At 44.2% G+C, this 15,436-nt stretch overlaps 1 protein-coding gene across 1 annotated transcript in view; it reads right to left on the bottom strand.

Moving 5' to 3' along the window:
* Nucleotides 1–15,436, bottom strand: part of LOC104161873 (CUGBP Elav-like family member 4) — an 80,312-nt gene that overhangs the window by 32,418 nt on the left and 32,458 nt on the right. The window contains exons 4-5 of the mRNA XM_009700448.1: nucleotides 14,885–15,032; nucleotides 9,458–9,607 (exon numbers count right to left, since the gene is read on the bottom strand). Coding sequence (XP_009698750.1) covers nucleotides 9,458–9,607; nucleotides 14,885–15,032 — 298 coding nt within the window. The remainder of the gene's footprint in view (nucleotides 1–9,457; nucleotides 9,608–14,884; nucleotides 15,033–15,436) is intronic.

Raw genomic sequence — 15,436 nt, 5'->3', positions numbered from 1 at the left:
AGCAGGAAGAGTCTCCCCTGGTTTCAGTCAGCTTTGCTCCAAGCTGGGAATCACTTACTCATAGGTAAAGAAGGTGCAAGGTGGCTGGTCTAACACACAGGACCTTAACACTGACTCAACTGTCCCTGGGCGTTCTTGAAAAGAACAGAGTCGAACGCATCCCTAGGCTGTAGGACTAGACAGCATGGGGAGGCAGCAACCACTGACTTGGGGCTCTGTGTTTTCCTTGTAGTCTCATACACTACCTTGTCTGTTTGAGAAAAGCAGTTGTGGTGAGTCACCATCTGCAGGAATTTAACTTGGGAGCTCTTAAAAACAGAAGTGATGGCCTTTGTTTACTGAAGAACTCGTCTCCCTTAGCTCAAAGAGTGTGTTTACTCAGCAAATGAAGATGTGACTTCGGTACAGTGGATGTGTCCATGCTGGCCAACACAGCCTATGAAGATGCAGGGACACAGACTCCAGGGCCGGCTGGGTACCCTGGCACGAAGCCAAGGCAGCTTGGGCAGCCATGAGCTTATCTTCATGCTGCTGCTCACTATGCCAGATGAATTAAGCCTAGCAAAGGGCATAACTGCCTGCGCTCCCAGCTGTAGTGTGGATGAAGCCAATGGCTGGGATTGATCCAGAAATCTCAAGACACAGATTAGACATTTGAGAAAGTTGTGGCCATGCTGTGTTCAGTAAAGTGACAGCCCTTCTACATACTAATAACCCATAAGAAGTTCAGCAAGGGCTCAGATATACAAGGGGCTCACAATCCAGGGTCAACCTGCCGCAGGGGTTACGTGTGACTGTAGGCTGGAGCACACCATGTGCTAAAATTCAAAGTGATGAGGGGACATGAATCATTTATGTATCTCTGCACAAGGAGACCATGAGGAAAGGCTGCTTTATTCCTCTGTAAGATATATGTAACCTAATAGGGTGTGCACACCTGTGGCCTTCACACAGATCATGCTCCGCTAAGGTAAGAGGGCTACCCTGTCTCATCCACCCTTTCTCCCCATTCAGCTGGCCAGACTTCTCTGTTACTGCAAACACTTTTTGAACATGGGTGTGTGGGGCTGGGAACAGACTTCAGCTCCTCTGAGTGGTGTCTGTGCCAGGGTGTAAACCCACTGTGGCCTAGAAGGTAAATAGCTGAGTAAGGGCTGGTAAGGGCTATAGGGATATAGGAGACACTAGATGAAGATGTGGATATCATAAAGCATGTTCAAGGGGCTTTTGGACCACAACTAGCACATCTCTAAGTTGTAACATCAACATCGATGTGCTAATGACTATCTGTGCAAACATGCCCGTAGACAACATTTGAAATAGCTTTCCTTGTGATCAGATTGGTGGAGATCTTATGTCCAACATATAGACATTTAAGAGATTAAATGTGATGTGATGTAATATACGCATTGAAGATGAGCTGGTGAAGTGAAAGAAGCAGAGAGACTCCTGAGAGGCCAGAGGACGAATACCAATCATGTCAGCCTCTCTGAGGTCCATGTAGCCTTGCTGCTTTGCAGAAGCTGAGGATCTGGACTTGCCAGGGCAAACTAAAGGTGTACTGTGAAAACAGATGCTAATAGTAACTTTGGAAAGAGACTTATCCTTAGACATCGCGTCTATAATAATTTGATCATTTCCATATCTCCACGGGAAAAAGTCTGCTCAGATATAATTGTTTCTTTGCAAGATGATCCTGGCCAAGATGCCACAAGGTGACCATGGCAGATAACCTTCCATAAACCTGGAGACATAAAACAAGCCAATGACCTACTATATGCCCATAAATATAAATTTAATGAAGGCAGCACTTACTCATTAGGCAGAAGTCAAGAAATGACTCCCAAGTCCTTCAAAGAAAGTAGATCCATTAATGTCACTTTCCAAGTCCTCTGCCTGATGCCAAAAACCAGGGATGATATTCCAAGTCAGCATGAAATACCAGTGCTTTAAAATTAACACCAGGAAGCTTTCTTACTACTGATATATTTCTAGATAGAAATCCAACTTTTTAAAGGGTCATTCAGCTAGTGTTAGGCCCGATATTTAGCTTTTGTCAGAGAATGAAAGGATGGAGATGGCAGAATGAAGCACGTTGTTAAAAACAAATAAAATCAGTTTAAGTGATGCTTTGTAAAGAATCCCTCCTGAGATGCCAGTAACCCGGCTACAGCGCATGGCCAAGACAAGCTGTTATACGGGTGTCCCAGGTGAAAAGGATTGTCGGGGACAGAGGGTCAGAGTGTGATGTGGTGGTCAGGAGAGTAAATCAGGAAGAGCTGCACTGAAGCCAGTATGAGTGGTGCGGAAAAAGGATGATGGTTACTGCCCGAGTGATCAAAAACGGGCAGTCCATCCCCTTCAGTGGGGTATGGGACAGTGTCTTTGTCCCAGCTTGGGATAAGAGAAACTCAAGGAGATCTGCTCTCTGAAATCAGAGGGTCTAGGGTTTCTGGGAGACAAAAGCAGAGTCTGGCACATTTTTGGCCCCTAAGACACCCTGGGATTTCACTTTGGTGGAAGAAGCCAGCAAACCTTACATCTATATGATATCCTCTTCACTCCCTGCTTCTGATTGCCTATGCATTTCTTGGCAGACATGCTTTATTCCATCTATTTCACTCTGTTTTGCAGAGCTGCTCCCTTTACAGGTCTACAAAAACGTGATATCACCCGGATCCACAGCCTTGTGCTATGCCCCATCTATTCTCATCTATTCTCACTGTCCTGGAGGTGTGTTACACCTCTCCCAGGAGCAGCAGCTTGGCCACTATCACCTCTGGGAGGGTGGATGGGGGAGGAGGGTGATCAAAGAGAGGCAGCGCTGTTCTGTCAGTGAGGGGGGAAATAAAATAATGATAGGAAAAAATAAATCTATGTGAAGGCCGGGATTAAAATAAATAAATAAATAACTGAGTGGGAGGGCTCTGTTCACCTTCTCCTTAAATCCAATTTAAATCACTCTCTACAGCCCTAATCTATATCCATAATTATATCATTTCGTACAACAAGCTTGCGAGAGGTCTTAAGAAATTTATGTAGATTAAAATTCATGGGTGCTATAGTACAGATTCCATATTATTAAGATTGATTAGGACAGCTGATGCTGTGATTAAAGAAGCCAGCGTTTACTGTTGTAATTAATTAGGTATTCAGACACAACAATAACTGCAATAACAGAAAGAATGTGCTGATCCAGCAGAAAACAGAGACTGATCCTGTGTTTTATAGTCTCGTTTTGCCATTTAAGGGCTGGACACCATTCAGTCAAAGACACGTTGTCCCACTGTCTCTTCCCCTACACATCAAAGGAACCAAGAAATCCAGGGCATTTGTGCCCTTTGCTCCACCCTGTTAGTTGGAAAAGCCCTTTTGATAGCATTCCCGGGTGTTGTAGATGCATGTTTGGGACAACGTATGGACCTACTATAAAATTCATATAGTTAATCCTTGGAAATCAGAATTGTCTTTATTATTTTCTTAATAGTCCCACCTCCAAGCCCCATCCTTAATCAGGCCCTTGCTGAGATGAATGCTGTACAAAAACATCATAGAAGTCATGTCAGACAGTGAAGAGCTTCCAGTCGACAAAGTCAGAAATACACGGAAGACTCAGAAATGCAGAAAGGTGGAGGTGGCTGGCCAAGGCGATAAACCAATTCAACAGCAGAGACAGGACCAGACTTCCCTTTGCCTAAGGCCATGAACACGTAAGTCAGGGTCACATTTTAAAAGCTATTATGGCAACCTAAGACCATATATTTGTGGAGCTTAGTTTAAATCACCTTTAAAAATAAAGTGGAAGGTCTTAACTCACTTAGGTGCCTCTGAAAACATCAGCACACAGCCTGATTTGTATTTACACCGTCTTCCAGATCAGAGGAGAAAATACTTGGGCTCTGGAAAGGCTCCCGCAACTGCCTTAAACAACCTCATTCATTATGGCTGCAGCATGATTGTTGGAAGTACATGGCATCATTAAAGTAGTTTAGACTACAATTGAAGATGGCAACTTGTTATTATATTTTTAATGAGAGCATTCCTTCACTTATTTATTTTACCAGTAAAGCGTGGTTTATGGCATGTGGCAGACTATTACAAATGGTTCAAATAAATGCTTCCTAGTCATAATGATGTTTCAGGTGCTCACTGTTGCAGTTTTGGAACTGCTGATACAAAACATGAATGGGAAAGCTCTCACCTGGAGATTTAGGGTGGACAAACACAACACAGCCAAAGATTTCCCATAGCAAGTAACTTAGCCTCAGGGCTGCTGAGCCAGGTGCATTTCTAGGGCATGGTGTATGTCTGGACCAAATGCTGTGGGGCTCGGTTTTCATCCTGGACCTCCTACAGGTGCAGACAAGTCACTCTTTTTCTGTTCTTCTGATTCATCTCCTCTCTAAACTTGTCTTGTCTGACACCTTTCAGGACTGAAATGTCAGGGTGGGTGCTGGGATGAAAGAAGTCCTGATCTTGCCCAATGCCACTGGATGGTGTCTGTCGTGATCAGGACTGATCCTGGGCTGACTGGTCCAGAGCAGCAGTCTGCCCAACAGCAGCGCTGCTGGCTAATTGACAGGCTAATAGATAAGGCTGTCATATTAGCGTGCCGGCAACTCCTCCCCTACAAAATTAGCTTGGGTAATGATAATAATTACAGATGGAGTTTGAATCCTGTCTCTGCTGGCAACGGGTGAAATTGGTTACCGCCTGATAGCTCTTTGTTGAGCCAAGGAAAATGAATAGATGGTCTCGGTTCAGTTCCTAAGGCATGAGTTTCTACAGTAGAAGAATTCACCCGTGGGGGACACCTTTACTGGCAATCTCAGTGGTGGCTTGGAAACGTGGTCATAAAGGTTTGGCTGCCCATTCATACTGACAGTTAGTCCTCCTCACTGGAGAGGGCTGGATCCCAAATAGGGTATGAAGTGGAGCTTGCTAGCCCAGGCATACCCACAGTGTAACCAACAGGGAGTGGGGGGACCTCTGCTGTGTCTGCAGAGAGCAGAGAGAGAGAGATAGTCCTGGCAGTGGTGGGCACTCAGAAACAGAACCACTGTGTGCCTGAGAACAGTAAATGAGATGACACATTTTTAATGTATTATGAATCATTGAAGGAACTCTGCTTTTGTTTTCCTCAACAACATAAGCCCAGACCAAATGCACTGAAGAACTCAGCATCCTGGAAAGCATTCCCCATCTGGGGAATGGCCCTACAGAGCTGCCATATCACTGGATCCATCCCTGGGTTTGGTGAAGCTGGATATCCCTTGGCCCAGGAGGGATAAGTTTATTTGGGAGCTGTTGGATGCTATGGGGTGTATTTCCACTGGTTTCTGGGCACATCACTGGGCAGAAGACCACAGAACAGTCCTCACTCTTTTCTAGGGACTCTGTTCTGTACCTCCTTCCAGTTCCCTCATTTCACTGATCCTTTGGCAGCCAATTCCTTCTCTCTCTTCTTTGCTGCCCCTTGGTCTCCCCATTTTCTCATCTCTCCCTCCCCTTCTCTTCCCAAGGAGGCTTTATTTTTGGAGAGAGTATTTTATCTAGTCCCTTGCAATGCAATCCAATAGAGCAGGACCTGTTACTGGAGATCAGAGTGCTGATGGTGTCATATACAACAGAAGCCAATGCAGATGGCCTCTGCTGTTATTGCACATCACACACTGTTAAAAGAGAGGCACTGGGCTCTGGCTGCCTAAAAAACTTTGGCAGAAGCGCACAATCTCTTTTACTATGGCTAATGTGGAAATGGCAAATGCTCTTGCACTGCTGCAAAGTGACTCACAAGATCATGGCACAACAGATCATCGTTTTTGTCCCCACTATATGTTGTGACATATTGCCATGTTCAATAGCTCTGCAAGCTGAAAGACTAAAGGGCTGGCATTAATACACAAAAGGTCAGATCTCTAAAGGGGCTCAGACTAGTGGAAGGGGAAATATTTACTCCCTTGTTATTCTGTCCATGCAAAAAAGTGCACTGTGAAGCTTTATGCCCTGGCTGATCTTAGAGAAGGTGAGAGCATGGCTTGCAAAGAGATGCCCGCAAGGAAGGGTTTTCTTGTGCTACCGCATGGTTCTATAACCTGTTCAGAGCCACAGAAAAAGCTAATTCCTGCAGGGACTGGGACTGTGATCAGAGACCTGGTGAGTAGGGACATTGAACCTGCTCTGACCTTTGCCCCAAAGCCATGGATAGTTCAGTAGTCTGTCTCAAATGATATCATGTGTGTCCCTGCTCCAAAGGCATCTTAAAAAAACAGCACAGGGGAAGACAGAAAAAGAAGAGTGAAACTACAGAGTAAATACAATTACATGATATACACCTGTTTTTATAGTGAAAAGACTGTGGAATTCTGGAGTCCTTTAGGTGCAGCATCAAAAATATTATAGCTAGACACAAAGGTGGACATATAGACAAACTGCACAATTTATGGGATTTATTTGCATCTGAATGATGTGGATGTCATGCCTCTAGAGATTTTGATTGTCCTGTTTTGCTATTTTCAGGCAACAAAGAACATTCTGCTATAGGGTATAACGGTGTGAACACACATTTGAGTTTTTTGTAGAGTATGAAAGACTGTCTGAGAGCAAAATTCAGGCTTTAAACAATATATGGCAAGTCATAATCATAGCAAGACTATGGTTATATACATAATACTGCAGCAGTCTTAGCCACTTTCAGAATGAGAGATATACCATAAAAGAAAGTTGTTTGGAAGATGCTGACTTTGGATAGGGACTGGCATGTTCTTTTCTTCTCTATAATGTTAGTGCAATTGCATGCTCAGCTTTAGTATTCTATTTCTACCCTTGCATTTGGAAACACAGACATGCAGAACCACAGGGTAGTGCCAGTAACAAATGCTACAGAGTAAAGTGTGAAAAATCCCATAATGAACAATGATGGAATAAGCTGACCAGTGATGAAAATTTCTTTCTAACCTCAAGCAATTAGTGGCTGGTTTATATCATAAAGCATGCAAGTTTGTGTCCTTTCCACATTTTTATCCAGTCTAATATGGCTGTGGATGTTCTCATTACCCATATGAATGTCTAATCCTTTTCTTTTTTTATGCTGCTAAGCTCCAGGCCTCAATAAAGCTTGTGACAAGGAGGAAAGTTTTGGAGAGTGCATAAATGCTCATAAGAAGGAAGAGAACAAGATGGAGCAAATGCATGATGCATCCTACACCCAAACTGCTACGAAGGGGACTGCTTTCAGGGCTTCATTGCTAATGGGGACAGGCAGAAGTAAAATGAGAGGTGAGGGTTTGGCCTGGTACTGTTCCCTTTATACCTCTGCTATAACTTAAGATGTCACTAAGTTATAGGGAAGCTAAGCACTGAGAAAGACCAATATATTGCTGAAGACACACCAAGATAAATCCAAACTTTACACCAAGCAGACTACTTGGATGTCAGCTTTACCGGCGGAAAAGAGCCTCTCTGCCTGCAGCAAAGTGGAGTAAGGATGACTGTTACCTTTTGGTGTGTTAGGCTGTTGGTGTTTGTGCAGGGACTTACTGTGAATTGCTGGCCGAGCAAGCCTCTCCAAAACTCAGAAAGAATCAGATTAAGGCCATTGACTTCTATATAATCATGGATGAAATACCTGACTGAAAGCTTTCTTTAATTAGCGGGGCAGTTGGAGATAGTAACAAAAGCTCAAGTCACTAAGATTCATCTAGAAAGATGGTATTTTCTCTGATATCTGCAGTAATGGATCATGGAAGATTAGCTAAAAGGAGCTAGATAAACCAGAAAAAAAGATAGACATAGAAATGGATGAATAAACAGAGAGACGACAGACTGGCAAACAGGTAGATACTTAGATAGATGGATAGTTGAACAGATGGCTATATTTATATAACCTTAAAGACAGGGTGCTTTCTTGGTGCTGTGGTTGAGCTCACTGAGCATACTAAAGGCTCCCTGCAACCTTCTGATGCCTTCCTAAGCCTCCAAGACCTCCCCATCCCTCTAAGCTGCTACAAACACGTATATACAGGCCTAACTTTTAGCACAGTAAGCCCTTTGATTTCAATTCTGCTTAAAGTTGAACTCATGGCTAAATGTTTACAAAGTATGTGTGAGGAGGATGATAATTATTTTTTAATAGTCTTAGTACACCTGGGCTTTCCCTTGCTGCATTCGCAGGGTGGCTTTTTCCAGTGACTTTGTCTGAACTGTAACTAGGTAAGGCTTTTGTATTTCTATGTTATGTGTTATTTTTCCTTGTAGTTCATAAAGTCCCCTGTGATGTTGAATATTCTGAGTTTTCAGGACTGTCTGAGATTGAAATAATTTTTTTCTTAAGGGTTTTGTGGGCTTTTTGACTGGAGCATCTGACTCATTGTTTGATTTCCTAACAGACTAGATCAATCTATGAGTGCCCCAGGGTAAAATACTCCTTTGCCAGCTGGTGCCTAGGATCAATTAGTAACATTTACTTAAATTTTTATTATTATGATTGTTATTATTAGTATGTGTACGGCAATGGTACACAATGTCTTCCTAGCAGAAGTACAGCTTGGAGGAGAGGGCTATCTCAAATCTTGAGGATGCTGAAAAAATGTAGGTGCACATTAAGGACTTGTAAACTCCTGAGTTCTTGGTGTGTCCATATACTTGTAAGTACAGATATAGAGGCAGATATGCACCCTTTAACTTCCCTCATTCATCCCGGACTGACAGGGCTTGCAAAATCACTCCTTCAGTGCCAGAATCTTTTGAGCTAGTAACAGTCTGAATCCCAGGAGCAGTTCTCTGGTAGTGTGACACAAAAGGGTGAAGCTGAGCCCGCTCTGTGACTATAGTAAAGTATAGTCTCCAAGCCTGGTAAGGCAACAGGATTTGGATGCAGTGAGCACTTTGAGGACCAACACATGCTGCCTGCACACATGGTCTGAGGCATGGAACAGCTTGGGTCAGCAGCCATGTGGACCCTCTGAACTAATCCTCCCAGAGTCATCTGGTTGCAAGGGAATCCCTGCAGGACATACGAACAGTGGGTGCTAGGAAATGCAAACAAGCTTAGCACAGCTTCTTCAAGGAAGGCTCCTACTCAGGAGCAAGACCCTTGGGAGTACCGCTAGGAGATCTGCCAGTAGGAACTGCTGAGGTCTCAGATCAAATTTTAGCTAAAGTAAAACATGCTGGGTGTCCTGATTGTGTTCACCAGACAAGTCATCCAGCAGATGAGCACTCAATTCTTCAGCATAAAGATTTTCCACCTCCAACATGCCCTTCATGTCTATCATCCAGATTTAAGTGTATAACAATTGTAGCTGGGTAAGCCCTAACTACACCAGTGCGCAGTGAGCCCTGATGGTGTGGAGTATAATCCTTCTGAAGTGGCTCATGTTAGGCAAAGCCTGTGGACACAGACAACCTCCCTAAGACAGAAGGAGCAGGTTGTGGGCATAGCTTTGGTCTGGCTTACCTGGATAAGGGTGGATGCCATTAGCAAACACGGCTTCTGCGGCGGGTTGCCCATTAGCCTGCGGCGGGAGGCCAGTGAAGCCATTCACCCCAATTGGAGATGGGATGCTAGGCACAGCTGGTGCAGTTATGCCAGGAGGCGTGCTTCCACCTGCAAGTGGGGAGGACACAGAAATCAGAGCTGGTGAGTACTGGAAGCAATAAGTACAAGAAGAAATCTGCTAACACAACAGCTGTGACTGCCACACAGAAACCTTCTGATAATCCAAGAAATGAAAAATCTACCAAGCTGTTGTGCAAAGAAAGAGACTGCTTGCCATTTCTCCTCTGTTTGGAAAGTGCTTAAGGCCCGCAAAACTTTCTTCAACAGAATGAAGCTTTGGCTTGGTGATCATGGTCTCTAGACTAGATCCACGGCTAACATCAAGTGATAGAAACCTAAAGAAATATCATCCTTCCACCTCAACTTTCTCCCTGGAGTATTAGCTGTTTAATTGCTAAATAAGCAGACATTTCTTGCCTAGATACCGTTTAGCACCAGAAATAAATTCTCAGTCTCACCTTTCTACAGCAGTTCCTCTCAGTTTCTCTTTGGAGACGTCAGCTTTGTGGGCATACCAGAACCACTCTATTTCCAGGACTATTTCCAGGACTACTCTGCGTGCAGTCATGAATACACATTTCATGTACAAAGTCATTCTGAACTTTCTCAGCACCAGTGATCCTTAAAAGGTTTGGCAAGTAGATTTGTAACCTAAAGGCAGCCAGTGATACTTTTTTTTTTAGTGTCACAGTTCAGTCCAAATTTGACTTAATAGAGTTTTAGCAGAGATCTTCCACTCAACAGGGGCAAGATTTGGGCTAGATTTGTTTCTTTCATGGAATGATACTCCTTCCCTTCTTTCCAGATGCATCCTGTGGGGGACTGTCATGCTGCTATTTCAGAAGAACAATTTAGTCCTTATGTTTTGGTTGGAATCCTGTCACGCACTGGTAGAGTATTCTTAAATTTCTAAGGGGACAATTAAATTCCTCTGTTGCCTCATTGTGTACTCCTATGCATGTTTAAAATGACTGGGCAGTCTATGCTTCTTGCAACATATTCAGGATGGTTTTGGGGACCAAAAATGAGTTTTCAATGAGTATGAAATTGTATTTTTCTCTTGCTAGCTGTGAGTGGGAAGTTAAATTCCCTTATCTTCAGCTATATCTTTCTGTGTTAGGGTATACTACTGATTGAAAACACCATTTTTACTGTGACCTCTTTTTTTAAACCAATTGCAGAAATTTTCTTCACCATAGCAGCATTCCATGATGGGTTAGTCCAATAACACACTTTAATGACAGCTTAAATCTGTCTTGGTGCTTTAAGAAAGCAAAGACAGATGCACAAGATGTTTTAATATGTTCTGATTTGAGTAGCCCAAAAAGCAGGCAATGTTTCAGCTCTTTTCTTATACCCTGAGCAGACAAGCTGCTGCTTCCCTTTGCTTATTTAAATGGTGTTGGCCTTTAAAAACATCCTCTGTGGAGGTACAGGGAGTTAGCAGTGGCAACTGAAGTCCAAAGGCAATGCTCTTAGCATATGCCATAAGCTTGCAAATCACAAAGGCTAGTTAAAATTTCAGTTGCTTTTCTGGATCTCTCCTTTATTTGCATAGACAATGTAAGTATTTTTTTCTAAAATTGCAGCAAGGGATTTGTGCTTGCTATTTTGTGCAAGTCTAAGGAAGTTTAGGCATATTGATTGCAATTCTTTAATTTTCTTCTTATAAAGAACCCCCCCATGGAGAAGTTAGATCTGTAGTTGGAGTAAAACTGGCATAATGCCACCACAGAGAAAAAACGGCAGTGGTGCATGCCAGTTGTGGATTTTCATCCCTGGTTTGAGATCTCTTGCTGCAGCTATACCAGGTGCAGATTTACAACATGGAGGAAGGGAGGGAGATGAGAAAGAAGGAAGGAAGTCTAAATGGAATTTCATTTCTAGCCACTCTGTGCAATTAACAGAGTGGCAGACCCACTTTTCACCCAGGTTATATCAATGATGGGAGAAATGCAAAACTTGAACCAAACTTTCAGAGATGTCAATTTAATTGGCTCGCAATTACGGACCATTGTGTGAGGTAAACCTGTCTCTCGGTGGGGAACCATCAAAATGCCAGCAAACAGTATAAAATTTTTATGGTCTGAATTACCCACTGGGACTGCCTACTGCACTCCATTGACTGCCAGCAAGCCAGCTGACTACTTTAAACTAGATGTCTAACTTTTGTATGGTTAAAGCCAGGTAAGACGCAGTCTGTCTCTTGACTGTTAGATTTGACTGGATCCAAAACACTTTAAGTTCCTAGGTCCCGTGGGAACTTGTGAGCCTGAATAAACTCATGGCCATGTCCCAAGGAACCCACTCTCCTAGAGGCGGATGCACAGGAAACCAGCTGGGTTAGGAGGCCTGAAGAAATCAGCACAGAGACACTGTGCCTAGCCAATACCTCCAAAGCCTCTAGGACTTCTGGGTTACCAGTATCCTTTTTCTAGCACAATTTTCTTTTGCTTAGGAAAGATCAAAATACTTCTTTTTTTTTTTTTTCAATGTTCCAAACACTTTTTCTAATGCCTGTTTTTCAGAGAACTTTGAAATGTTTCATTTTCATTCCAAGTCAGAACAAAGATATACTTCAATGACTGGAAATCCTGCTATGAAGCAGAATGATCATTTTCCATTTGGCTTTCTGAATGCTAACAAAAGCCAGCAGGAGAATTCACGTTAGGCTTCAGATATCTCCTGGCTACTCAGAAATCGCTGCTAGTGTTGTAGGCTTGCTTGCTCAGATGTTATGTGAAGCATTTTCTATGCATTTTATCATAAGCTTTGTGAGCGTTGTAGTAATACAAGGAGTCATTTCAAAGTCTAAACATTTCAACCAAGGGACAATTGTCAATGGACATTTCCACAACCCATTACAGCGGTTTTTCATGAAGGAAGCTACCCATTCAAGGTAAATCTGCAATAATGCCAAAGTGCATAGGCTCCATTATTGAAAATATGTCATAAGGAAAGTGCAAAATCTGCCACCATGACAGAGATCTAAAGATCATCTAAAGTAGCATCTTATTTTCAATAATGACCAGTCTGGAAAGCATGTAAAAAACATGAGCTTTCCTCTCCTGTATGCTGATAATAAGAGCTTAACAGTCCCCAAAAGGCACTGGCCACACCAGAAGAGGAGCAGTGCTTACAATGAAGAAGGACTGGGATATTTTTCATGTGCTGGATACCATGGTAGGCACACAATTTGGCTGTTGTACTGGTATTTACACACCTATGTCACAGAACTTGCTCATACTTAAGATTTATTTATATGCAAAAGAGCTTGTGCTCTTTTGTGGTGGGGCCATCACAAACCACTGCCTGGATCCAGCTCTCCAGGCTCTAAGAGCATTTGAATTCCAGGCAGTCTTTGTTTGACGTTCTCTCTGCTCCCACCAACACAAAACAAATCTAGCTAATGCAAATATGATAATCTTTCCAGCAGTGGGTTTAAAGGGTGCACATATAATTAAGCCACTTTTCTATTTGGATTTGCAGTAGCTCCATGGACTTGTTGTTTATACATTTATCGTTGTGTAAACATATATTTCGAAATGTGTCGTATAAGATTTTTGAGTCAAGTGCTTTTCCTTGGGTCTCTGTAAGTTTATGTGGAATAAGTTCTCTTTCTTTCTCTTTCCTTTCCCCCCTCCTCCTATTCTAACGCAAGCGAAGGAAAAGATAGCTATCTGATCCAGTGGCTGCTGACGTTGTTCTCAGCTACAGATTCAAAGAGATGCTAAGCTGTGTGTGAACGGGGAGGTTTTCTTTGACTGACAGGTTAACAGGACTCAGTTCATTAGGAACAGCCCCCAAGCCTGCACTGCTGCAGTGCCTTATCTCCCTGCCAACCATTGTTTTTCACCCATAAGGTGGCTGCTTTGTCAGATGGCCCTTTCCTGCTCCAGGGCTGATGCAGACCTCTTCATGTTCGACAATGAAGCTGCCCCTTTCCCATTTTACTGCTCTGCTCTGAAGTCCCAGATCCTGCTCTGCCCAGCACTGCCTGCACCACAGCTGGCTCAGGCATAGCTCACTCCTCTCCTGTCTCATCCCAAACCTTTGACAAGCTGGTCCCCTCCAGGCTAGCTTGATGCTTTGAGGTTCACACAAGAGCATTGATATGCCACATCTTTTTGAACACAGTCCCATCCCCAGTGACTCTCATAGGAACAAGCTGCTTCATCCCAGGAACCCTTTTATCCCAACCTGTCCCTTAGAAATGGTCCTCTGAAGATGTACCTTTGAGTCCTCTGCTCCCCTACCAGACTCAGTGGCGTATCACAAATCTCTCCAAATTCTCACTTCTTTCCTGTCATGGTTTGGACCCACTTTCCGTGCTGCCCTACTTTCCGCTGTTAGCCCGCATGCCAATCCATGACTACCAGCCCTGCCTGTTCCTTGACCTGTTCCCACCCAAAGGATTTCCTTGTTCTTCAAGCCCCAGGAAAGCCACTTCTCTTTCCATCTCAGCTTGATTCTCTGCCCACTGAATTGTATACTGCAGCTCCTAGCATAGGCTTCTTGTGACACCTTATAGCCTAGCCAGAACCTGGCAGCCCTTCTCTATGTACCTGTCTCTGCTCCAGCAGCCAGAAACCTTCTCATCAAACGCTTGTATTCCAGGTAGCACCATAGGTCTTCCCTGAGTACCTCCTGTCCTATTTCACAGTAGGGGAAAGGCTTATGTGTCCCAAAGACATAGCTCATCCTGTTAATGATATTGCATCTCACCACAAACTTTATTTTATTTGTCTTTGGACCAACCTAGTTGTGACAGTACACTTGGACATCTATATGTACCACCAATAAACCAGTGTAGGTCACTGGGGGATGTTTTGTGTCATTTGGAGGGTGCTCAGAGGTAAAGGAAAATTGCGTAAGGGATAAGGCTGAAAAGGAAGAGTCATGGCTGAGGGCCTTTTCCAGTGCTGTCCCTGCCAGCACCCTTCCTCCTCCCCAACAAGCCCGTTGTGTCCCAGCTCTGCTGGGTCTCAGCCCTCTTGCTTTCCTCACCTGCCAGTGGGTGCCATTTGACATGGGGCACTTTGCCCTTACAACTATTTCACGATAACAGAAGCTGACCTGCAGCTGGCCCCAGGCCTGGAAGAGACAGTAACAGCCTTTCTCTGCCCCTTTCCACCTCTCCTGGACCACAAAAGGATCTGGTTGTCTCCATTCCTGACTTCTGGTGGCCTTCACCAATAAGACCAACATTTTAGTAAACACCCACGGCAGGGAGCACCTGTCAGCTAACATGTCCTGCCAGGTCTCCTCTGGGATGTGGTGAGATGTTCCTGCCCTTTGTCCCCTCCACCACCCCCAGCCCCTTACCTGAGGTTGGTGTCATGGGGGCAGCCGCCAGGCCGTTCATGTTCAGAGCCGCCATCTGCTGCATCTGGGCCGCGGCAAAGGCTGCCATGGGGTTCAGGTAGCCTCCCTGAGCCACCGACGCCATGATTGCGGCTTGCTGCTGCATCAGCTGGAACAAAGAGAGCAGGGAAAAAATATCATGCGGTCATTGGCAGGGCAGCCCGCGGCACCGGCACCAGGATGGGGACCTGGTGAGGGTGTGAGGTATCCCTCTGTTTTGAGATGTCAGCTCACCATGCCTGTTGTACCCCCCAGCCTTGGCCTTCCTTCTCACTATAGGGGCTGGAGGCGAAGTGCATACTTGCATCTTGGGGTCTTTATGGTGCCCACTCCACAATGTGTTCCCCAATGTGGAGGTCTCCTGTGAGTTGGACTCAACACTCTGACTCCCTACTACTTTCGTGATGAGAAAAGCAGAGAAAAGACTTTATATGATCCTGAGCAAAGAGGTTTCATGGCTTACATTGCTTGTATCAAAGCTCTGGGAATCTGGTGGCTGCTGATGGGACACCA

Source organism: Cariama cristata, unplaced genomic scaffold (assembly GCF_000690535.1).
Source record: "Cariama cristata isolate BGI_N322 unplaced genomic scaffold, ASM69053v1 scaffold17555, whole genome shotgun sequence".
Taxonomy (NCBI): Eukaryota; Metazoa; Chordata; class Aves; order Cariamiformes; family Cariamidae; genus Cariama; species Cariama cristata.
This window is presented reverse-complemented; position numbering and strand designations above follow the sequence as displayed.